This window comes from Aythya ferina (assembly GCF_964211825.1).
Source record: "Aythya ferina genome assembly, chromosome: 18".
NCBI classification, from domain to species: Eukaryota; Metazoa; Chordata; class Aves; order Anseriformes; family Anatidae; genus Aythya; species Aythya ferina.
The window spans coordinates 1,541,723-1,566,569 of record NC_140317.1 but is presented as its reverse complement, the minus strand read 5'-3'; the positions used below and the strand labels follow the sequence as shown (position 1 = coordinate 1,566,569).

Sequence of the window (24,847 nt, the reverse complement as noted above, 5' to 3'; positions counted from 1 at the left end):
CTCACTCCCCCTCCTCAAAGAGGAATGGGGAGAAAATATGTGAAAAGGGCTCAAGGATTGAGATAAGGACGAGAAAATCACGCAATAATTATTGTAACGGGCAAAACAGACTCGGCATAAGGAGATAGTAAGATTTATTGCCTACAACTAACAAGCGAGAGAAGTGAGAAAACAAAGGAAAAAAAAACAAAAGCACCTTCCCCCCCCATCCACCCTCTTCCACCTCCTCCCCCCGAGCGGCGCAGGGGAACGGGGAATGGGGGTTATGGTCAGTCTACAGCACTTCTTCTCTGCCGCTCCTTCTCGGTCACTCTCGTCCCCTGTGCTGTGGGGTCCCACCCACGGGATGCAGTCCTTGATGAACTGATCTGGCGTGGGCTTCCCACAGGCAGCAGCTCTTCCAGAACTGCTCCAGATATGGGTCCGTACCACGGGGTCCATCCCTCAGGAGAAAACTGCTCCAACCTGGCTCCCCTACGGGCAGCAGCTCCTGCCAGATCACCTGCTCCTGCGTGGGCTCCTCTCCACGGGCTACAGGTCCGGCCCGGAATCTGCTCCGGCAGGGGTCTTCCACAGGCGGCAGCCTCCGTCAGTGCAGGGCCACCTGCTCCACCGTGGTCTCCTCCACGGGCTGCAGCGTGGAACCCTGCTCCACCGTGGTACTCCATGGGCTGCAGGGGGACATCCTGCTTCACCATGGTCCTCACCACAGGCCGCAGGGGACTTCTGCTCCGGCGCCTGGAGCACCTCTCCCCCTCCTTCCACACTGACCTTGGTGCAAGGCTGTTCTCCCACTCCCTTGACTCTCCCGGCTGCTGTGTGGCGCAGCGTTTTTTCCCTGTCTTAAATATGCTCTCACAGAGGCGCAAAACAACATTGCTTATTGGCTCGGATCTGGAAAACAATGGGGCCCTTCCCAAACATGGGGCAGCTTCTAGATCTTTCTCACAGAAACCACCCCTATGGCTCCCTGCTACCAAAACCTTGCCACGTAAACCCACTACATTCCACCCCTCGCCTCTGTTAAAAGCATATTTAAGACTACTCACAACATACTCTCACTTTACAATTATCACAACAACCTTCACAAAATTCACTTAAATCAAAACGAATTCACCACACCAAAATAAACATAACATCATCACAGCACCGACAAGGTGGACATTTTACACACACACCACCCCTCGTCCCTTCACCACACTAACATCTCACAGTTACTGCTTTCTTAAATTCTTCACAACTTGTACATTCCTAACAATCATCCTGCACATATTTTTGCCCGTTACTTCTACTAACTATCATCCTTATCTCAAATTCCTTGAGCCCCACGTTGGGCGCCAAAAAAGACTGTCGTGGTTCCGCTCGAGTGGGCAGCCGAGCTCCACCACAGCCGCTCTCTCACTCCCCCTCCTCAAAGAGGAATGGGGAGAAAATATGTGAAAAGGGCTCAAGGATTGAGATAAGGACGAGAAAATCACGCAATAATTATTGTAACGGGCAAAACAGACTCGGCATAAGGAGATAGTAAGATTTATTGCCTACAACTAACAAGCGAGAGAAGTGAGAAAACAAAGGAAAAAAAAACAAAAGCACCTTCCCCCCCCATCCACCCTCTTCCACCTCCTCCCCCCGAGCGGCGCAGGGGAACGGGGAATGGGGGTTATGGTCAGTCTACAGCACTTCTTCTCTGCCGCTCCTTCTCGGTCACTCTCGTCCCCTGTGCTGTGGGGTCCCACCCACGGGATGCAGTCCTTGATGAACTGATCCGGCGTGGGCTTCCCACAGGCAGCAGCTCTTCCAGAACTGCTCCAGATATGGGTCCGTACCACGGGGTCCATCCCTCAGGAGAAAACTGCTCCAACCTGGCTCCCCTACGGGCAGCAGCTCCTGCCAGATCACCTGCTCCTGCGTGGGCTCCTCTCCACGGGCTACAGGTCCGGCCCGGAATCTGCTCCGGCAGGGGTCTTCCACAGGCGGCAGCCTCCGTCAGTGCAGGGCCACCTGCTCCACCGTGGTCTCCTCCACGGGCTGCAGCGTGGAACCCTGCTCCACCGTGGTACTCCATGGGCTGCAGGGGGACATCCTGCTTCACCATGGTCCTCACCACAGGCCGCAGGGGACTTCTGCTCCGGCGCCTGGAGCACCTCTCCCCCTCCTTCCACACTGACCTTGGTGCAAGGCTGTTCTCCCACTCCCTTGACTCTCCCGGCTGCTGTGTGGCGCAGCGTTTTTTCCCTGTCTTAAATATGCTCTCACAGAGGCGCAAAACAACATTGCTTATTGGCTCGGATCTGGAAAACAATGGGGCCCTTCCCAAACATGGGGCAGCTTCTAGATCTTTCTCACAGAAACCACCCCTATGGCTCCCTGCTACCAAAACCTTGCCACGTAAACCCACTACACAAGCTAATAGCCTGCTACAAAAGAGATCTACTTCAGATCAAACAAAAGCAAGATTGAGACTCTGAATCCCTTCTGCATCATTTTTTAAACTAAATCTTACTGTCTGGGTTTATTCTGACCTATATCATGCCACTGGTTTTGTGAAAGTAGATGCATTTTCCCTCACTTAGGCAAAAGGAATCCATGATTTGAGGGGCAAATTCCTGGATATCATCAGGACAAATTAAATAATATGTTAATTTTATTAACCAAGGATGCACAAGTTCCCTGATGCCCTCCCCAGAAATACCCAAATCTCCAGATAATTTGACAAGACTGATTTCGAACATGAGCTGCCAAAATACCACCCCATTGTCAGTAGGGTCATGCACGAGGAAGGAAAAGGATGCAAAGAAAAGTTTCTTGTTTCAAAGTTTTGGAAGATTTTACTTTGTTTTAGCAGGAGGCTGAGGTTATATGTTGTAGATTATAAAACATAATGAATATTTACAACACCAGGCTGATATTTAATAAAAATCAACCTGTATTGCTGCGCATAATGCTTCACAGCTATTCATTCCAGCCTGAGCAACCTTTACTGACTAAGTGGAAAAACAAACAGAAGTTCTCTTCTGCTCAGATGTGATGGATTTTCTCCCATGAGCTGACTTCAAGAGCATCTTCAGTCTTGGGGGCTCACCGCTCTTTCAAAGATGGAGGCAGAATTTGTTTCATGTACACAAGACTGGGTTGTCAACAGACATATAGTGGCATGGTAAGTAGCATTTTTTGTAATTAGACCTGCAAACGTAAATGGGACTGGGAACTTTTATAAAACTCCCCTTGTTAAAACTGTGCATTTAATCATGTGCAGAAGTTATTAAGGGAGATTTATATTCTGTTTTTTTCAGACCATGAATTATATATATTTTAAATCACCACTTTTTTTTTTTTTACTGCTTCAGTGCGTTTCAGAGAGTTTTTCTTTCCCACTACTCAAAATTCAGCTGATTTCTTGTCACAGACAGTTGCTGTACAAAGGAATGAATTGTGCTAAGAAAAATGATGAATCTTGCCTCAGCAGAGTATCTCTCCCCCTTCAATAAAAACATAATATTTGAGATTTCTGGTAGCAGGTTAAATTAAGTGTTTCAAATAAGCATTTAATTTAAATTTAATTAGTCCTTAATTAACATATAAAATCAGCCTTTTTTGAGGTTAAACAAGTATGCAGGAGATTCATCACACTGAAATGTAATTACTGTGGATCAAGTGACATGTTCGTGAAAGTTGCATTTTAATTCAAAGCCATATCTCATAATAATAATAAAGTGTCCACGTCTCTTCCTCCGAGATCCTGATATACTCAAATTAGCACCTGAAAGAAACAGTCACTGCAAATGGGGCTTTGCTAGTGTAATTCCTCCTGCCTGCTGCCTGTTAACTGGGGGGGGGTCTTGCAATTTTCTACAGGCAGATCTGGAGCAGAAAGGATTTGAATCCCAGAAGCAAAGGAGGAAGGGTGCATGGAAGACGGGTCTGCATCTCCAGGGGGAGCAGAGGTCCAAGAGTGCACAAAGCAGACGGAGGAGTAGACCAAGTCCAGGCAAAACAGCTGAGAGTAGCAAACTTCAGAACAACAAATGCAATAGAGAGTGGCTTTTGGTCAAAACACAACAAAAAATCCCCCACATTGGCCCCAGACCATGGCGGAGGGGACGTCTGGTTCCGTTTGTCCCTATGGACATGGCTGTTTATGAGCCACAGGACCCATAAGGATGGTTTGAAGCATGTACCTGTGCTGTCCATAAAAGACCCATGCTCTGCTTCTTATAAATCTCTGCACCAACAGGCGCCTTGTCTAAGCAATTGTTGGCTTTAAGGTTTACCTTTTTTAAAGAGGAGAATAAAAAACAAACAAACAAACAAAAAAACTGCTTTGTACCCATGTTTTACAAATTTAAAGAGGTGCCTGCTGGGGCACAAAAAAAAAGCAGCCAACTGACAAACTGCACAAAAAAAGAACAAATTAACTCTAAAAAATGAGCAGTAGAGAAGCATGCCGAGCAGCATAAATCATGCTTCACAATGCTAATCTCATAGCCACGTCTTCGTTCCCAAGCAAGAGGACTTGCTCTTCTCTATAGAGAACGAAAGTGCCCGTCTCAGACCATAGCTCATGGCCACAGTAAATAGGGATGCACTGCCAGGTCTGTCTGTATAAATCACAGCACCTGCACACGCTTGCACCATCCGCACAGCAATAAATGAGCACACATTCCCCCACAGTGGCAGTCAGGTGGACAGATAGACAGCACAACCCATTTACCAACTCAAGGGCGTTTCATGGAGACCCCAGATTGAGAGAAAAGGAAAGAGGGGACCAGACAGGAGAAAAAGGAGGCTATTGTCCCTGCTCAGGGCTATGAGACTGGCCAAAAGGTGAGACAGCACCAAAAGCCAGCATCCCTGGCTTACAGCCTTGCATGTCTCCATTAGCACCATCCTCTTTGCTAACTGGGACGCAATTCCTGTCATTGCACCTTAAGGAATGTTTGGATACTAGCCAAGAATCTCACCCTATTCCCCTATTCTGCATGGGCATAATTGAAGCATCTTAAAGACACACTTCAAGTCAAGTACGAGCTGTGTGTTTTGTGAAATAGCAGCAGATTTAAGCACACACTTTGGCAAAACCCTGAACCAGTCATTGGTGTTCAGAATTCAAATCCGCATGTTCAAAAGTGTCATCTCCCACAAAACCAGGGGCCAGTGAGCTCAGGGTTTCACACTGTCAGCAGAGAGCACACAAACCACACAGGCAGCACACCTACAGGTTCCTCTCCAAGTGCCACAGTGAGTGCTCTGCTTCAAACCCCACTGGAATCATGAGAATTGGGTGCCCTGCCAGGCAGAAATCCCATGTCTCAGCTGTTGCCTCACCTTGCAGCATGGCAGAGGTGGTGTAGTAGTTAAACGGGACCTTCTTTACCATGTACACATCTGTGTCCAGAGAGGAGAGCTTGTCCCCCACCAGCACAGACTTCCCCATGCCCGCATTGCCCACCAGCATCACAGGGCGCTGGCGCTCCAGGAGCCTGTCCATGAAGTACCGCAGCCGGACCGTCTCAGTAGTGGGCACCAGGCAAGCCTGAGAGAGGAATAACAAGCAAGTGATTCCCATCACTGCCACAAATCCCACAGCCATGTTCTGGGGAGAAGAAAAATTGGGAAAGCCAGGGTGAGGAGACCCCTGTTTCTAGATCACACCAGGAAGGGGAATTATAAGCTTCTGCCAGCCATTACAATTAAACTGTCTGCAGAGATGAAACCTTGACAGCTGGATGCTGGCAGCAGCATCTGGATCTCCCCACAGACATTTTTCTAAAATGGTAACAATTTTTTTCAAGTCATCTGTTTCCATTGGCACGTCTAAAAGGAAGGAAAAGTGTAGCTGGCAAACACAATCCTCTACCTGCAGAAACTTTCTTTTTTCATCCAAATCATAAAAAACACCCCTATTTTCAGGTTGGCACAGAATGACAACATGGCGCCTTGGGGGCTTTGTCACTACGTTGTGTCACATCCCACTTCTTTCTGTGGGTCACACGCCTTGGCCAAATCTACCCCTCTGCCTGCACCCTGGCACCTGCTCCTGGGTCATTGGGGTGGATCTGAGCCTGCCCCTGATGTACATAGGTCATAACTGAAAGGCCATTGGAACACTACTCTTCACAGCCAAAACACAGCAAAGAAAACTGGATAATTAGTAGTACCTCATGCAGAAATCCATCCTTATTAAGAAATGTTTGACCTTTCATCATACTTCACCAGAACACCCGCTTACAACCACTAAAATGCATTAATTCCTTCCTGACAAAGCTACACACTGCTCACAAACCTGTAATGGCATTTCTGGATCAAATTCAAACTGGGGAATCAGTTTAGACCAAGGCTCAAACTTCTTTGTTTCGGGATCAATGTAAAAGTCGAAGACTGTTCCCTGAGAGGGAAACTTAATAGTCTTGAATTCTGCTACCCACCACTTGCTGAATTCCACTCTGTAGTCCACAAGCTGCAAAACAAGAGGGGACAAAAATATGTTAATCTCAAGATCAAGATTCTCCATCTCATCAGTGATGGAGAACGTTATCTGGTCTGAGTCTACCAAAGGGGGACCGGTCCTTAAAATATACTGTGGAATTTAATGATCTTAGTCTTTTTCCTATTCTTAAGCCTAATTTTTCATTTTCTCCACTTCTTCTCATCACTCCTTTTTATTCACCCAAATAATTCATCCTCTGTGTTGATCACTCTTGGTATGTCTGAGATTAAATGGATGGATCAATTTGAAATAGAGAAATACGTGCCTGTGACTAAACAGAGCACTTGATTGATTCTTGGTGCCTGCTTCTTCCAACAGACAAGGACACAACATCCGTCTACATCTGTGGTCATGGTTAGTCAAAGCATGCATACTAAAGCCTTTCCTCATAAATCATGTCAGTCTGTTAATACTTTGTTGTTGTCTTCTGGCATCTTTTCAAGCTATAGCTTTCTGGAGAAGCAGAATTGTACCACTACACAAAAACACCAGAGAGTGACCAGGCCCCTTCAGCTCTGCTGCATTTCTACCATGCTGCCCTGGAAGCATCTGCTGTCTCGGCTTTCCCCGCTATGTCTTTCTACGCAGGGAGATTTTGGAGCATCTGAAATTTTGCAAGAGTTGGGATGATGTTTTTGCTTTTGACAATGGTTCAGGACTTGCAAAATGTGCTTAGCTTCCCTTCTTGTTACTGATCTCCTGTATGATATTGTGCAAATCCCCATGCAAACAGTGGGTATTTCAGCATTCTGCCCTGAGGAGAAGCAGGAAGGGGAAGGAATGGAAAGTTGCTGTTAAAAAGATGTCTGTGAAATATTGGATGCAAAATTTAGTCAGTTTTAACAGTCTTCCTGGGGCATCCATGGGACTCTCCTCCCCATAGCCATGCAACGTGCTTTTCCAGGACAGAAACCCAACTGGGACTGCCAACACGCTGCCTGTAGACTGATAAGCCTCCATCAGGAAACACGGGTTTGAAATGAAATGAACAGTCACTGTAAAGTCCCCTGAGCTACCATCCACCAAAAAAAAAAGAGGATGTTAAAAACAGGTTATTAGTATCCCTGATTTTGCAGCCTCGTGCTATTCAGAGAGGTAGAATAACTTTAATTCTCCATTCTCCTGTTGTTCTAACTCCTCAGCACCAGTGATAGAGCAGCCTTCAGCTGAGGGACGTGCCTCAGTGCTAAAAGCCTTCTCATAAGGGTGCCCTCGCCCCTGCACATCCAAACTGCCTGCATCTGCACTGAGCTGCACTGCCTGCCTTCCCTCACAGAGCAGCTTGGTGGAGATGCTCCAGCCCTAGCTCCTTTGCCAGAACAGTCTTCAGATCAAACTGCTTCCTTAATAAAAACCCTATATGGATTTCCACTAATTCCAGAGCCTTGAAATGGCAAATCTATCATCTGTTTTTACACGGAGGCTCCGCTACCCACCAACAAGCGCGGAGAAGCGGGAAGCCTTCCAGACTCTTTATCCTGACATTTCAGCAGCAAAAGGTCAACACGAAGGGCACCTTCAATGGAGAGCAATAAACAGCTTTTATATTGGATCATTTTTCATCAGACTTCCCTTCATTCGGACTGCTGTATCCTTACACTCTCCGCTCTGACATTTACAGAGCATCAAAAGCAGCCCTGCATAGCCCAACCTCCAAGCCAAATCTCCCGGAGGGTTGCTGTGCCTGTGCACAGCTCCTCCTGCAACCCACACAAAGGTTGCAAGAGCGTGCTGCTTGATGGCCCACCAGGCCCTGACAGTGCAGAAATACCTGCAAACCATGCTGGGCCACACAGAGCGATGCCAGAGACTGATCCTGGGATGTAAAAGAGCTAGGCTGTGGGGAACATGGCACCCATCTGCCACACAACTGCGCTCCCACCAGCTTGCTGAAGGAGCCTTAAGCTCCCATGATTAGGCAGCAGTTGTACTGCTGGAGCAAGCAAAAGCAGTGCTTCCAGGTTTTGCTGTTTTCTTTTTAATCACTCTGCACTGACAACACTGAGGCTGATTATTTCCCAGCTGGCACATGGGAAATGGAGGGGTCAGGTCCGCCACAAGGACTGGGAAAGCTGGGCTCTCACAGCCATCAAGAGAACTTAAAGGGTCCAGGTAGGCACCAAGTCTAGCTCAGGCTGTGCTGCTTATAATTTTTGGATGTATCTGTTCCTTGCTATGAAGCAAACATGAGCAGTCCAGCAGGTGTTCCTGGCCACTGGTGAGGCACATGGAAAAAATACAAAGAGACCCTGTGAGAGCACTTGAGCAAAATCTGCAAATGGCAAGGCCTCTGCCCAAGCTGGGGTAAGAGCTTTGGTGTCAGATCCTTCCAGGGACCTCCCACATAGTCCAGGCAAAACAGGGGCCTGCTGAAGATCAGAATTCGACCTCTGAGCCCTCAATAGCAGTCCCCCAGCACTGAGGAGACCCCCACATCAGGATAACATGCTTTAGACTTAGGGATGAGGTGTTCTTTGATGAGGAGATACAATCACTTGACAGATTCCCAGAAGGGACTGGACAGACCCACAGTGAGCAGCTCGAGCAGATGCCCAACATAACTCTAGACACAGACATTGCAACTGCTCACATTGATCCCTCTGCCACTTGCTGACAACCTGGCACTCAAAGTCCAGGACTTCAGGTACCATGTGCGCTCTTAGACCCTTCTTTAGGTGCCTCACGTTTCTCCTGCTTGCTTCTGAACCAGTGACATTCAAATTCTCCAGCTTACAAAGCCATCCTGGAGGCAGCAAGGCCAGCAGAGGATGCAAAACCATCATTGAAGCATAGGCACAACACCATGGAACAGACCCAAAGGTGGCCCCAACACCAGCAGTGTCACAGTGGTGCTCGGACATGCAGCCCACCATCATCTTGTCCGTTATTACTGTTAACAGTGGGAAGCTGTAAAAAACAGCAGCTTTTCCAATTACTTGGAAATCAAGAGACAGCCAGGCTGCACCAAGCTGAGCCACGCAGCTGGGAAATGGGGCAGAACAGGGAGCCAGGGTGAAAATAAATCCCCCTTCATCCTTGCCTGCTTCCCCAGGGCAAGTCTATAGAATATCTCATGGTGTTCCCATAAGAAAGCCCCCACCAAAGCAGCTGTGCTCCAGCTCAGCAGGAAATGTCTGTGCTTGTCCCGCTTTTTGAGCAACAGTGTCTGACGAGGGGCTGAAAATGTGCAGTATTAAATGATGACCTTGAGAAAACTCAGTCTTATAATAACACCATCATTGAAGGGATCACACCCACCCCGTCTAAAGCAAGCTGATGGATTTGGAAGCTGACAGCTGTGATTAATCCATAGGATAGATGCACTGCGGGAAGCAGCATGGAGAGCAGTACCCTGTCTTACTCCACCTCTCAGACACCAGTGTACTTTGAATATTAAAGACTGGTGATACACGGCCTGATTAACCCTCCTGCACCAGGAAGATCTTGGTCTCTAGGCTGTGTCCTCAAGCACTGTAATCCTGGGTGTGGACATCAGTCCCTCAGTAGCTTGGCTGAGCCCAGCAGCTCACACCAGAACACACCAAACAGCCGGCTGCCCTGAGGGAGCTCACGGTGAGTGCCTGCAAACATCAACCCCAACCTCCCCGACAGCAGGAGAACTGGCTGTGCAGCTACTTTTCTGTATTAAAGTGAGACAAGGGAGACAAGAGGTCCTGACAAAGGTCAGAAGAGCCTTTGCCAGACCCTGAGAGACTCACAACCTCTAAAGAGGGACCCTTTTTCACATTTCGTGTATGATTTGCACAGATGCTCAACAGCCATATAACACTTCTGGCCAGATTGAAGACTTCAGTACCCAAAGGGCACCAAACTTTTGAGCTTCTCTAACAGCCCCACAGGCTCTCCAAGCAAAAAGATGCTCCAAGCAAAGAGTACATCAACTGTCTACTGTCTACTTCCACTTAAATGGACACCTGTAATTCCCATCCTGCCCCACTGACCACATCTCTTTCTTACACGCTTTTATCACAAATTGAGGACAACTGATTCCTGATGTAAACTTATTTTTAATAAAAGCCAGTGGTGGCAAAGCACCATCTGGTTTGTGTTGCATAATGTAATGCCTATCTGCACAATCTGATGATCAAGACTGCCCCACTGATATATTCATCTGATAAATCAGCCTTAATTTGATCACATTATACATATCCACATGCCTCTATAAATTAACTTCATGTTTCTCCCCAGTGAAACAAGTCTGAATAAGCAAACAACCCTCTGCCTTTATTGCTTGACCCCTCAGCCTTTCTGCTCTGGTGCTACACCTCAGATAATGAGGTCTTTTGCAAACTGAATTGTTGCATTCAGGTTTCTAGTTCATTATCATCTACATGCAAGAAGCTGACATTACTGATAAAGAACATTTTGGAAAGTACTAGGGAGGGAAGGAGGGAGGAAGGGAGGGAGGGAGGGAGGGAGGGAGGAAGGGAGGAAGGAAAAGAAGCCTGTTTAGAAGATTGCTGAAGCAGCAGCTTCCTTCTTACCTGGTCTTGAAACATCGATCCTCCAAAGGCCCAGACAGCAGCAAAGACAAAGTAAAGTTCATACAGCTCCTTGGGACAGTCAGGAGGTGTGTTCTCCTCTGTCAGAAGGCATTCAAGGAGGTAGCACAACATCTGAACCATGCTCTGCTCAGGAATGGGAATAATCTTCTTAAACCTAGACAAAGGAAATTGAAAGCACAGGAAATGTAATTGGGTCCAGATACACAGTCACTTACAACACAGGAAGACAAGCCTAGAAAATATTTTTTGGAATATTAGCATTTTACTTTTCTTCAGTGTGTGTCTTTTTCAGGGGTACAGAAATAAAGGGAACACCCATTCTCTTCCTTGGACCTGCTGGCACTGGTACATACACAAGTAATAACAGTAATCAGAAGTTTCAAGCATTTTAAAACTTTGATCCTCTTGAAAGAAGTAAAATGGAAGACTTGCTAAAGGCAATGATTTTCTGTGAACCCAACAAGTTCAAAAGCGGTCAAATAGAGGAGTAATAAAATAAACCCTTTCATCTTGCCATTTTACATTCATTTAAGCTACACTTACAGAATTCCAAACTAATATTGCAGCAGCACTGAAGTCTTCCATAAAGTAATTATAGCTATTTGAAAGGTTAGTTCTACAATTTCTGAATTAAGTAAGGTACCAAAATACTCAGCTCAGGGCTGTCTGCAGCTCTAATCCTATGGATTTCATGGTCTGACACAATGTTAAGCAACACAGTGGGAAATGTCCAGTGGACTTGCTGCCAACAGCTGCAACCAGCTTGGTCTCACAGGGAGCAGTTCCCTATTAAGGTGCCCAATTCCTATTTCCAAGGCCACTGTTTTCACTACATCAGACCCTTCTGAAACATCCTCATTGTGGTTGATAGCACCCATGTTCAACTGTATGCTTATTTTTTCTTTATTTTTGGTCGTGGTGCCTTTTTGTTGTTGCTGTTGTTTGTTTGTTTTTTAATGAAGGTGGAAGTTTGGGAAGCAGAGTATGGGAGAAGCTTCCTTACTCAGGTTTGTTGGGACTCTACTTTGGCCAGTCCCCATCACATTATGATTAAGAGAGCTGTCTCTCACAATAACCAAGAACTGCATTCTCTGGTGGCATCCCCTTGAAGCTAACTTAAGCCAAGGAGCATCAGGGCCTTTCCAAAATTCCAAATTCTTCATATACATTGGATTGGTGTCCAGCAGGCTGGATGTCTGCAAATACTGACTTCCTTTTTTTCAAATGCATCAGGAAAAGAAACTCAAGAGGTAACTGCTTCAAGAGCAATCCTATCCTCTCTCACAAACACCCATTTCTTCATTACCACTGAAGGATGGGGAGAAAAAAAAAAAGTGGGAAGAAGGAAAAAGGAGATCTGCTGTCTCTCAGCTTCCAAACAGCAGGCTGAAAACTTTACTTCAGCAATGGTCTAAAATTTCTACTGAAAAGTGATTTGTGGAGTGGACTTGGGTCAAGCCTGATACATCAGGAGACCAAGACAACTTCTCTTTAGGATCTCCTGGATTTACTTTCCAAGAGATGCAGCACTGACACAAGAAGTACAGGACCAATCAAAATCAGATGAAAACCAGACCCAGCCAACAAAGGAAGGACAGGAGTGTTTGCACCCAGACCTCACTTTGCAGTTTCTCTGCAGTTAAACCAGTGATGCTCAAGGCTCTAAGGGGCCATGAGGAAACCCTGCCACCCATGCCATGTGCCCCTCAGCCCCAGCACAGCACAGCTGGTCTGGACGGCAACAGGTGTCCCCCTGCTTTTGCTGGTGGAGATACAATCACTCTGCAGATGTTACCTTGTTCTAAGGGTGTCCAGACAAGGCGGGAGGTACTTATCAAACAAAATGGTCAGGTTGGCTCTTTCTGACTGTATCTCTCGCCTGTCAATCCAGCTGCTCACTGGAGGATTCCAGCCCAGATCTCCTGGGTTGATGTACAAGATCCCTTTAGACCCAGGGTAAAAGAAAAAAAAACATGAGGACACATCAGAGACCATTCCTTTCCTCCAGCAGAATTGCTCAGCAACTTTCACACAACCAGCTACACCCCACCCTGTCCACACAGGGCCCTGCACAACAGGAGCACTCTCTCAGCACTGCTGAAGCTGTCCTCAACAACAGTCAGAGAGCTCAGAGTAAATCTCCAAGATGATCACAGCTCCACGTATGTATGATGACAGAGTCCTCAGTTTGTCCATGTGCTTCTGGGACGTGCTCTGCCCACCAAAGGCAGGCGTGATCCCAGGTTGGGAACTTTCAGCAGGGACCAAGTTGCCCAACAAAAGACTGCTTAATGGCAACAGACCCTGCTTTCTTTATGCAGCATCCCTGACTGAAGCTCAGCCCAGGACTCACCTGCTCTGGACACGGTTGCTGGCGTGGCTGTGCGCAGGTGGCTGATCTCAAAGACCAGCCGCATCGTCGGGTTCAGTGGGATTCTCTCATTGCTTGCCAGGGTCAGCACCTGCACATGGCAGACAAACTGGCAGCTTAATCCTGAGATTAATGCATCCCGTGGGAAGAGGAATGAAAAGTGCTCAGTACTTTGCACTAAGGTTTGGTTGCTGTCAGCTCAGCTCCTCCAAGCAAAGCAACTAATTTCTAACAGGTAGTAGAATGATCCCTCTCTCTTCCACAGACCAGAATGAACAGCAGGGCTCCCTTAGGGTGGGAGAAAAGGTGCAGAATTATGACCCTATTCGCCATTTTTAAAGGGCCTGAAGTTATGACCAGGACATCTGTGGTTACTCAGGATACCAGTTCTACAGGAAAGGGAAATTCCCACGAAAGCATGCTTTGGGCTATTTTCCTCATGCACCATTTTATTTATGCAATATTTCTTTGTATATCTGAAGAAACATCACCATAATTGCGTTATTCTAGGAGGTGTTATTTTGGCATAGGCATTTTGGCATTGGCATTGCAACAGGCTGCCTAGGGAGGTTGTGGAGTCTCCTTCTCTGGAGATATTCAAGGCCTGTCTGGATGCCTACCTGGGCAGCCTGCTCTGAGGAACCTTCTTTGGCAGGGGGGTTGGACCCGATGATCTTTCGAGGTCCATTCCAACCCCTACAGTTCTGTGATTCTGTGATTTTTCCTAGGCTGAACCACACCATGCAGTCAAGGAATGTCCACTTCTTTAACTTATACTAATTACCTTATTATCATCCATCACTGTATTAAGAGACTCAATCCACATCGGATCAATATCCCCATCTAGTACCATCCACTTGGGACCATCATGTGTGATGTTGGCCAGCTCTCGCATGATTGATGAAAACAGTCCTGGGAAGATGACAAGAATATCATGATGAACAAATTTGCCACCTGCTCTAACATTTTTCTCTAGCATCCTACTAAAAACTATCATAATAAATGCGTTCCTCTTAAGCATTCAAAACTCTACGCACCTGTACATGTTTTAAGTAAGAAGCATTTCTATATCATGATATGGGTCTAGTTTGCTTTGAAGAAATCATTATGAAAATGACTGAAGGCCTATACATGAGCTTCATTCCTGCCAAGAATAAGGGGTATGAAAAGTGAAGAGTAGATACTCAGAAGCAGAAGGAGGTACAAATTACACAACACAGGGGAAGCCATCTGAATATGCCTTGGAATTTCTTTTAAGTGTTTTTTTGTGGCTCAAAGTATTTCAGGGAAATCAAGATGCATTAAATGCCAGGGCATGGCCTTAGTGAGATTGAGGGGAGAACAAGCATAGAATGACATTGAATGACAGAACAAAATGTCAGTAAAATCAAGGAGACAGAGCATACAGTGTCTCAAGGGCAGTAAATAATGAATGTTAAGAATAGCAAGGATGCTGGGAATAGAACAGCAGTACTGCAGAGAAAATAAAAACTCCACAAAATTATTGCTGTCCTCTACACGTGAAAATACCAGGGGAGATGCTGGTCTTCATGAAAAAACAATCAGGCAAAAAAAAAAAAAAAAAAAAAAAAAAAAAAAAAAAAAAAGCACCTCTCTCTTAGTGAATTGTAACAAGCCGTCTTCTTTTCTCCAGGGCAAGCTATTACTTTGTGATCCAGAATCCAGACCAGGAACGGCTAGTGGCATTATATGACCAAAGATAAAGCTTGCATAGAGCAAATGCAGAACAGCTCACCCAAAACAGGTATCTGATTTTGAGATCAAGTCAAAAAAAAAAAAAAAAAAAAACACCACAACATTTCACTGTGTCTGCCTCCACTCAGCTCCTCACATGTTAAGCATGTGCCTTGGAAACTGTCTCTGAATCTGCTCCAAGACCAATAGTATCAGAAACATCTACTGTCTCAGAGCATCAATGCTCCCCTCACATGCACCACAACAGCAGCAGAGAGAAAAGTGTCTCTCTTCTAACTTTGTGCATCCACACCACAAAGCTATCTTGGGGCTTAAAAGAGGAGCTTGGTTCTACAAAGAACACTTTTAGGATTCCCTTGTGGGACTTTTTACCAGCTAAGACGTACAACTTTTTCATCTCCCATTAATGAATGGAGTGATGGGATGACAGCATCATCTCTTGCTGGACTGTGGGAAAAGTCTCCTTGCTGCTATTTGACAAAAAGAAACAAAACTTTAAGGACTAGTTAACACAAAGATATTTGCCTTGAAACCTCAGGACAGAGCCATCTACACTGTTGTAGGCTAGAAAAGACTGGAAACCCGCCTTTAAAAGGTCCCTCCTGCTGTTCAGTACCGCAGTCCTCGATCTGCTGCTGCAGCCACTCTGCATAGTTCAGGCTGTCCCCCACACTCCCCTCTGTCATTTCTGATTTACGGTCCCTAATTACAATTAAAATGAAATTAACTCTGACACTAGAACAAATCAGGAGGGTCAGGTCAGGTCTGCAGTGGAGGCCAGGAGAGGTGGGCGGCAGTTCATCTCCTGGTGAGATTCTGTCCGAGGATGATTTACGGCAACGTCTTCCCTCACCTCCCCCACACCTCTGAAACCTACTACAAACGTACATCAAAGCTGCCTTTCCATATTAGACAGAGCCAAAAGTTTCACTCCAGATCTCCGTGACCTTTCAGGAAGTTTTAAATGTGCAACTTGTTTTCCTCAGGAGTGATCAGGATCAACAGATTGGCAAATTATGATGTACTGCAGAGATGAGAAAGCAATATTTGGTGGAAAATACTGTGGTGGAAAAGCGTCACTTTAAGGGCTTGTTGTGTTTGCTACCAGTGACAGTGATGGCACATGCTGGGGGACCCCAATGTACACCCCAGGGCAGAGGGGAACCCAGCACCTACCTCTCTTCTGTCGCTAGTCCAGCCCACTCCAAAAGACTGTCTGCCCCATTTAGGAGCTAGTAACTGTTGGTCTTCACAGACATGACATTTATCCTTAGGGCAATAGGATAAAGCAGGTTTATGCTACACTTCCCATTTGAAGATCAAATAGCTAAAACATCCTATAAATCCTTTCAACCACAAACTCTCATGTGGGTGTGAGCAGCAGAGAAGCAGGCTTTGAGACCTGTACACAAAGAACCAGTCATCTGGCTGCTGCTCAAACAGTTCATTTAAAAAAAAATAGTAATAATTCCTTCTTTTCCTACAGATTCAGGGATGAAAATACACTCACCATCTTTCCATTCTCTTGTTGCTGGGTTAATGATCCCAAAAAGCTCATCATTGGTGACTGCTTTAGGGTTGAGGTCTGTCCAGACAGGCCGTCGCTTCATTATCTGGTAAGTCCTGTGCAGAGATCTCATCACCTGGGACTTGCCTGTGCCTGCTTTACCCACCACAAAGACAGAGTGCCGGACTGTCAGCAGCTCCTCCAGCTGCACCACCTGAGAAAAACATGGCCAAATTTCATACAAATATGCCATATTACAGATCAGCTCTACAAAGCAGATCCCATTGGACTTTTAGTTTAGAGAGGTGTGACCAAGATGCACAAATCAATTTGGCCTTGAGTTTGGTATAGCCACTCTAATCACAATGGGTGAAAACTTCAGCCTGCAGTCAAACCTCCACCAGTATTTTCATCTCTCAGCCATTAGCTGACAAGGCTCTGCTCTCCAGAGGCCATGCTGTCATGAAGCTACAAGGGTTAGCCTCTTTGTAAACTCAGGGAGTGAGTCAGTGCTGTCTTTTGGCAGGCATGAATACATCAAAACCATCATAGTACACTGCGTCCTCCATCAAGGTCAGTCAGCAAGGAGAATATTGCACAGAGCTCTCTCTGTAGAAGCAAAGACGATTGAGAAAACCCATATGACCTGATGGAGATGTAGGTATGGCAGAAGATCGCTTGGTCTTACTTTGAGCACGAAGTTGTCCTCAGCCTGCAGTCGGAGGTCCAACACAGCCTGCCTCACAAAAGACTCAAAATTCAGGTCACGTTTCCGAGGCACATCCAACGCGGGGAAAAGATCCCCAATCAGCCCCATAAACACCGGTACATCATCAGTCACAATCTTGGGGATGTTGAAGTCACGAAGAGAGCGCATCAAAACTTGATCTTCAGGTCGCTCTGGGTCATCTCGCTTGAGGGAGCCAGCAACAACTAGCACTGACTTGATAGCCCGCAAGCCCCAGTCATAGTGATCCTACACAGGAGAAAAAGGAGGGATGAATTTATGCTTAGACAGCACACCACTGTGCGGGGGGAAGACCCAGCAGCTCCAAATGGCCAGACAAGCTGGCAAGGGAAATACATCCAAATCTGTTATTTGCATTGCAGCCAGAGATCTCCTCCAGCCTGAGTAACCTGATTTCCATTTCAGTAGCTGAGATTCCTGTCAGGGGCAGTATTAAAGAGTCAGACAGCTCAGCTGTTCCTACCACCATGTGGGCTCAGAGCTAGCAGTAAAAACAGCAGTAGGACGTACACTAAGCAAGAGCTAAGCAATTTGTTTCACCTAAATGACAACACAGCTAAAGTATGGCCAGCCAGACCCATGATAGCCCAAGCTGGATTTGCACAAGCTACCCAGGTGAAAGGCTTGTTAGTGAATTATGAGGTCCCAGATACCCAGGTTTCTCCACAAGATTACCACATTGGTCACATCAGGCTCCAGATGCAGCCCACTGAGCAGGGCCAGTGAGGTCATTGCTGAAAAAGGACCACGGAGAGGCATTAGAGATCCGAAGCCAACAAGCATCTCTTTATATTCCTGCTTTGTTAGCACCCTTCAGAGCACAACACAACACCTGACTGTTCCGAGTGACAGACCACAGTTTCCACCAAGCCCTCTGAGACAGAGCACAAAGTTTCTGTGACCAGGCACTTCCCCAGGCCTCATGCTGGCACAGCCACGGTCAAGTTTTCCACCTGGAGTCCCGATTCAGTTCTTCTCTGGACCCAGCTTCAATTTATACAAATGATGACAAAGAACGATCTAATTAGAGCTTTGCACTGAAAGCAACCCTACTTGGTCAACATCTGACAAGACAGGGAACCATGAGGCTGAACTCAGAGAGGGACAGACATCATAAAACCATCGCAGGAAGGAGAATCAATAGGAACTAACAGACTGGAAAGCAAAGGGTCAATGAACACTACCCCAAACATGGTATCATTTGAACCCCAAGAAAAATCTCTCACTGTAATACAGCTGGTCAAGTACTTACGTCCCTGCAGATCCCCTAGTAAAACAATTTGATCACAAACCTTCTCCCAGCTGCCAGCACAACCACAGCCATTAAAGAAAAGCTGAGAAGCTTGAGCCACAGAGCTGAAATGGCAAAGCACTTTGTTCCTGGTGACTTTGAAGATCAAGATGCTTCATTGAACTGTCCAGACACAGAAGTGGGCTCACCTGCTTGGACAGGAGCTCTTTGCAGAGCTGGTACAGAGTAATGAACTTCCTGGCTAATGCTCGGGCCTCAATGAATCCCTCAGCCACCAACATAATTTCACAGATCAGCTCAAAGTCTGGCACAACCATCGCGCATGGCCTAGAGACAGGAGAGAAAACAGTGCAGAACAAATATTTCTTGACTGCAGGTCTTCTAAGGAACAGGAACAATCAGCTGCCAATATTAGTGAGGACTTGTGTGGGCTTGAATTCAGAGGATACATGCAAAATATAAAGCCTACACTACAGGGTGTCCCTGCCCACAGCAGGGGGATTGGAACTAGATGACATTAATGTCCCTTCCAACCCAAACCACCCAATGATTCTCTAATTCTATACTGCTGCTTATGCCAATCCCTATGGCACAGGAGCTGCCTGTCCAGCTCTTGCTGGGTTTCTCTGAGCTCTGTTCTGAGCTGAAACATGAGCTTGCCTTTAAGTTCACGTGAAAACACCTGTGCAAGCACTGATGAAGGAAAAACACAGTACTCAGAAGAAAATACTATTGTTGAAGCCTCTCTATTAAAATGAATCAAGATTGCCTTTCCAGGCAACAGTCTTATCCTGCTGGATAGAATACCAAATGCTGGCAGCACTGCCTGAATCAGCAACAGTGAATTATATGTGTGATACCTGGGAAAGGACAAAAACGGTGGCCTGGCCAAGGAATTTACAGACTGACACAGACTGGGGCCTCTCCCCCACCTTATGCAAAGTCTTAGCACTGCTCCTGAAACAGGATGGGTCTCTCCCAGTACAGGTAGTGCTAGTGTGGGAGCTGGAGGGGAAGGGAAACGGGAGTGAGAGCCCTGTGCAGGCCCACCAACCACATGTCCAAGAAATTTGCTGCTAGGGAAATGGCTGTGAAAGCTCATGGAGAGACGTGTGGTAACAAAGCAAGTGGGATAATGAATCCCAGAGCAAAGCACACAGAAGATGTGGCCATCTGGGAATGTTGTTCCACAGTTAAGTGCAAGGGAAGCAAACAAATGATCATGCCCTGTCCAGCTGAAGGACCAAGGCTGTGCTTTCACCATATTCAGGTACAAAAAATGAGAGAAAAGGCGACAACAGCCTTTGTTTACTGCAAATGAGGAGCTGGTTTGCAGACATAAGAGGGCAGTGAATGTACAGCATTATCTTCCAGGACTACTCCTGTAAATCAGGTCATGCACGGACTTTACCATTGCAAGGGACACAGCTCACTTTCCCTGCCTCTGTATTCACAGACCCTGGCTTCTTGTGCAAGGTAGAAATCTGTGAATCCCCAATGCATTTCCCCACAAAAACAAACTCAAGCCTACAGTATTGGTGGACAGGAAAAGAGCAACTGACATCATCTTCCTGGAGTTGTGCAAAGCATTTGACACTGTCCCCCATGATACACCTGTCTCTAAATTGGAGACACATGGATTTTTTTGATGGAGCACTTGGTGGGTAAGGAATTGGCTGGATGGTCTCACTCAGAGAGTTGCAGTCAACAGCTCAATGTGCAGGTGGAGATCAGTAACAAGTGGTGTTCCTCAGGGGTCAGCACTGGGACCAGCACTGCTTAATATCTTTGTCAGGGATATGGACAGGGGAACTGAGTGCACCCTCAGCAAGTCTGCTGATGCCACTGAGCTGCGTGGTGCGGTCGATGTGCTGGAGGGAAGGGCTGCCGTCATGAGGGGCCTGGGCAGGCTGGGAGGTGGGCCTGTGCGGACCTCACGAGGTTCAGCAAGGCCAAGGACAAGGTCCTGGATCTGGGTCAGGGCAATCCCAAGCACAAATCCAGGCTGGGTGGAGAAGGACCTGGGGGTGTTGGTAGACGAGAAGCTCTACATGAGCCAGCAATGTGCTCATGCAGCCCAGAAAGCCAACTGCACCCTGGGCTGCATCAAAAGGAGCACTGCCAGTGTGGCAAAGGAAGGAATTGTCCCCCTCTGCTCTGCTCTCATCATACCCCACCTGGAGCCCTGCATTCAGCTCTGGGGCTCCCAGTATTAAAGGACATGGAAGTATTAGAACAAGTCAGAGGAGGCCCACAAAGATGATCATGGAGCTGGAGTACCTCTCCTATGAAGACAGGCTGAGGGAATTCAGGTTATTTAGCCTGAGAAAAGTCTTCTCTTTATGAGAAGAAAAGAATCCTGGGAGACTTTATAGTGGCCTTCCAGTACCTAAAGGATGCCTACAGGAAAGACGGAGAGGGACTTCTTGTCAGGAAGTGTGATAGGACAAGGTGTAATGTCTTTAAACTAAAAGAGGGCAGGTTTAGATTAGATGTAAGGAAGAAACTTTTTACTCTGAGGCACTGGAACAGGTAGCCCAGAGAAGCCCCATCTCTGGAGGTGTTCAAGGCTTGGAACAACCTCGTCTAGTGGAAGGGGTCCCTGCCCATGGCAGGGGGTTGAAATTAGATGATCTTTAAGGTCCCTTCCATCCCAAACCATTCTATGATTCTTCATCCCAAAAAAACAATTTTTTCCAGTCTTATGCTAGTCATGAAACCCAGACTCACCTAAATAGAGCTTTTAAATTCTCAGGTAGCTCAGTTCGCCCTGCATAACCAGGGTTCATGGTGATGAAAATACCTACTGAAGGTACTAAGTTAATGTCTTCTCCAAGAAAATTGAAGGATTTCTTCTTCTCCCTTATTGCATCCTGCACACTCTTTACCTAGGAACCAAGGCAAAATTTTAGTAGTTATTTTCAGGTATGAAAAAACACATCAGAAGACACATCAGAAGACAGTACTGCTTTCCTGACACTTGGCCCCATAACAGACAGGGCTTGTCACTGTTCCCCCCATCCTTCACCCCCACCCCTCTTTTTTTTTTTTTTTTAACCAACTCTATAAATCTTTATACACTGGAGTAAATCTGTGTGCCAGTATCAATCTCCCATCACAGTCAAAGCGGAGAGAACTGAAGAGTCTGGGCAAAGTGCAAAGGAGCTGCAAGAATCTGTACCATTGTTCCAAAAGGCACTGGGGAACATGGGTCCACATGAACAGCCCAGGAGTATAAAATGCCCCCAAAGCCACCTGCACCTCACCCAGGCTTTTGACATCAGCCACGACTTCTCAGCACATCTTATAGCAAAAACCTCACTAACAGCCAAGTCACGTCTTTCAACTTCCTTGCCTAGCAGGAGACCAGACACCAAGAAAAAAATGGGGCTGCCCACACCCCCACAACACAGCCAACACCCCAGCGCAGTCCCAAGAGTCTGACACAACACGGGCTCAACACTTCACCCTATTCCTCTGCCCCACACTCAGGTGTCTTCAGGGCATCCCAAAACCCTCCTGTGCCTGTCCTGCCCCTTGACTAAAATGCTAGGCCCAGAAAAGGAGCAGCATTTCCCAATAAACCTGGCCTCTTTACACCAAGCAAGCTTTATATCACTTGTTAAGATTTCGAGACATCAGATGCTTAATTTAAACCAAAACCACAAGGCAGAAGGCTTCCCCTGCTACCTTCGCCCACTAATATTATAATCTTTTTCATTTGCCTGATTGCAGTTTTGTTCTCATTCCTCACCTTCCAAAGAGATTGAGTTTATTAAAGCTAGATCATCTTTTGGCAAATAGAACTTTAGCAAGGGAGAAATCTATTTTCACCACTCTAACCTTACTAATGTTTGCTATCTTAAAGTTAAGCAATTAATTGATTATTTTTTTTTTCCTGTAAGGAACCATATCGACATTAGCTGCATGACTAAGACAGCCAATTAAACATCGCCATGGTTACACTCCTAATAGCAGCCAGGAGACACGATGATGGAATGACAGCCGTGCTGCTTTCTTCAGATGCGGTGCTCCAGCCAGGAGCGAGAGAATCATTAGCAGTTGAGTCATAGCTGGGCTTCTTTTGTTCAGCTTCCCCTTTTATTTTAAGATCCTCAAAGACTTTCTTTCAATGACAACTTTAAACTAGAATCTGATGGAAGAGAAATTGAGGGAAAGACACACAAACTCCTGTACCCGCCTGGAGCTTCTTTAGGATGTCACATAAGGTACTAATCAAGACTGAGAGGAAGATGAGAAGAGTGAAGAGTCCATAGAGGGGTTCAGAATGTCTCTGGATGAAACACCTACAAGAGTATAGAAACTTCTGGGTTCTAGATCTTTTTTCTGAAAAATTGAGTCCAAAAGGGAGTCTAGGAAGAATTCTGCACCTCAGTCAAACACTGGGATCCTAAAACCCTGCACTCAACTGACACTTGGGTCCAGAACTTAAATCTTTCATTATCCCAGTTTTTCACAATAAAGTTCCCTGAGGTTCAAAATTTTCAGTGCTGCCAATGTCAGAACTGTCTCATTCTGGACAGTGCAACCAAGCCCCCTCTCTCCACCCAAACTCTTGTTTGGAGTTTGGAAGCTACAGGTTATCCAGACAGCCTTTCTGCACACACATCCCTCCCTGGTGTTTTCAGAGGACATCAGTGTGATATAGGATCTGGACAACATCCAGACACAGCTCTCACCTTCGAAGCAAGTGCCAGGAGAAGCAGCAGGGCCTGCTCTCACCCTGATGCCCAGTGGTTTTTGCCACACTGTCCCAGATTTCAGCCCCTGCCAGAGGGGATTCACACTTGCAGTGCTTCCCCTCGATGCTCCTTCACCACTCACCGGGTACAAATGAGCAGCATGCAGAAAGCCTCTCCTCATACCATCCTTCCCTCCATGTAAAATAATTCCATATTTCCTCATTGGCCAGTAAGGGGAGGAGGAGGATGACGCAAAGTGCCAGAATACATATAAGCACAAGAGAACAGAACTCCCCAGCATGATGGGGAGGACAGTCTCCTTTTCGGACCCTCTCTCAGGGCTGCTTTATATGTGCTTTATATAGGACTCAACAATTAAATGAACTTAACAAGTTAAACTAAGAAGGAGACAAGAAACCATCCTTTAGGGAAAACTCCTCTGTATAACCACGTACAGATCAAGTAGCCCTCTCTGAATTTTAACTCCATAGTCTCAGTGTATCTGAGGCAAGCACATCAAGCAAGGCTGCAGATCTGCCGGGGGTTCCAATTCCTGAGTATCACCTGTCCCACATCAGCATGGGCATGCACCAAGATGCACCCATGGGGCTGCAGGCTTTCCTTCTAAGAACTGTGGCACTCAGCTGGGAATGCCCTCTGTACACATTTCATCATGCTCTCATGACAGATACTGAAATAAAACCTACATCCACATGAAAACAAAGGAGAACAGACTGCAGAGTCTTGGTGGCAGGTTAGCATGAATTTTGTTATCTTCGATATATTCCTATTTGTCACATATGATTCACAAGTTGTGCCTGACTGAAGGCCATAAGTAACCCCCAGGAAGTCCAGCAGATCATGGATTAGTCCCAAACATCCCCCTCTCCTCCATGAAAATTATTCCCTGCATGGCAGATTGAATAGCCATAACACAGTTCTCCCCCCTGAAATGATGTGCTACAATTATCTCACAGCATGTTAATGATACAAGTGTCTTCCTCAGGAAGACTATGTACAGAGCCACAGTGCATACTGATCTGGAAAAAGGTGCTATAAAGAATTGTCTCAACACAAATGCTATAATTGTAGGAAGGAGAAGAAGCAACAAAAATGTTTTCAGCATATTACTGCTACATTTTGTCAGTGCTGTAATATTCATGTGATTAATCTTGGGATATAATCCCTCACCTGCCTACACACCGAACTGTGAAACCAGCAAAACGCACTTTCCATATTTACTCTCACTGTGAAGAATACAACATGGCTCTGTCTTGTTTGCGGTTTTTTTTTGTTTGTTTGTTTGTTTTATGAGCATTTCTCCACTCACCTGTACAGCCACCACAGAAAGGACTTCAACTGAGATCCTGTTAAACTCATCAAAGCAGCCCCAGGCTCCTGTCTGGGAAAGGCCTTTGTAAATATTCCCACAAGACTGGAAAATAAAAATAAAAAAATACAAACTTACAAGAATGAAATTACAAATGGAAGCAACTCCAGAAGAAAGTAAATAAATAAATAAAGATTTTATTTCCCA

The 24,847-nt window shown here is 46.2% G+C and overlaps 1 protein-coding gene across 7 annotated transcripts in view; it reads right to left on the bottom strand.

Annotated features, from left to right (window-relative positions):
- Nucleotides 1–24,847, bottom strand: part of DNAH9 (dynein axonemal heavy chain 9) — a 200,061-nt gene that overhangs the window by 129,541 nt on the left and 45,673 nt on the right. For all 7 annotated transcript variants that reach the window (XM_084491757.1, XM_084491762.1, XM_084491761.1 and 4 more), the window contains 11 exons: nt 24,641–24,745; nt 21,338–21,495; nt 18,796–18,934; nt 17,296–17,583; nt 16,611–16,821; nt 14,169–14,296; nt 13,367–13,475; nt 12,809–12,956; nt 10,993–11,167; nt 6,284–6,457; nt 5,326–5,533 (listed from right to left, as the gene is read on the bottom strand). In XM_084491757.1, coding sequence (XP_084347883.1) covers nt 5,326–5,533; nt 6,284–6,457; nt 10,993–11,167; nt 12,809–12,956; nt 13,367–13,475; nt 14,169–14,296; nt 16,611–16,821; nt 17,296–17,583; nt 18,796–18,934; nt 21,338–21,495; nt 24,641–24,745 — 1,843 coding nt within the window. The remainder of the gene's footprint in view (nt 1–5,325; nt 5,534–6,283; nt 6,458–10,992; nt 11,168–12,808; nt 12,957–13,366; nt 13,476–14,168; nt 14,297–16,610; nt 16,822–17,295; nt 17,584–18,795; nt 18,935–21,337; nt 21,496–24,640; nt 24,746–24,847) is intronic.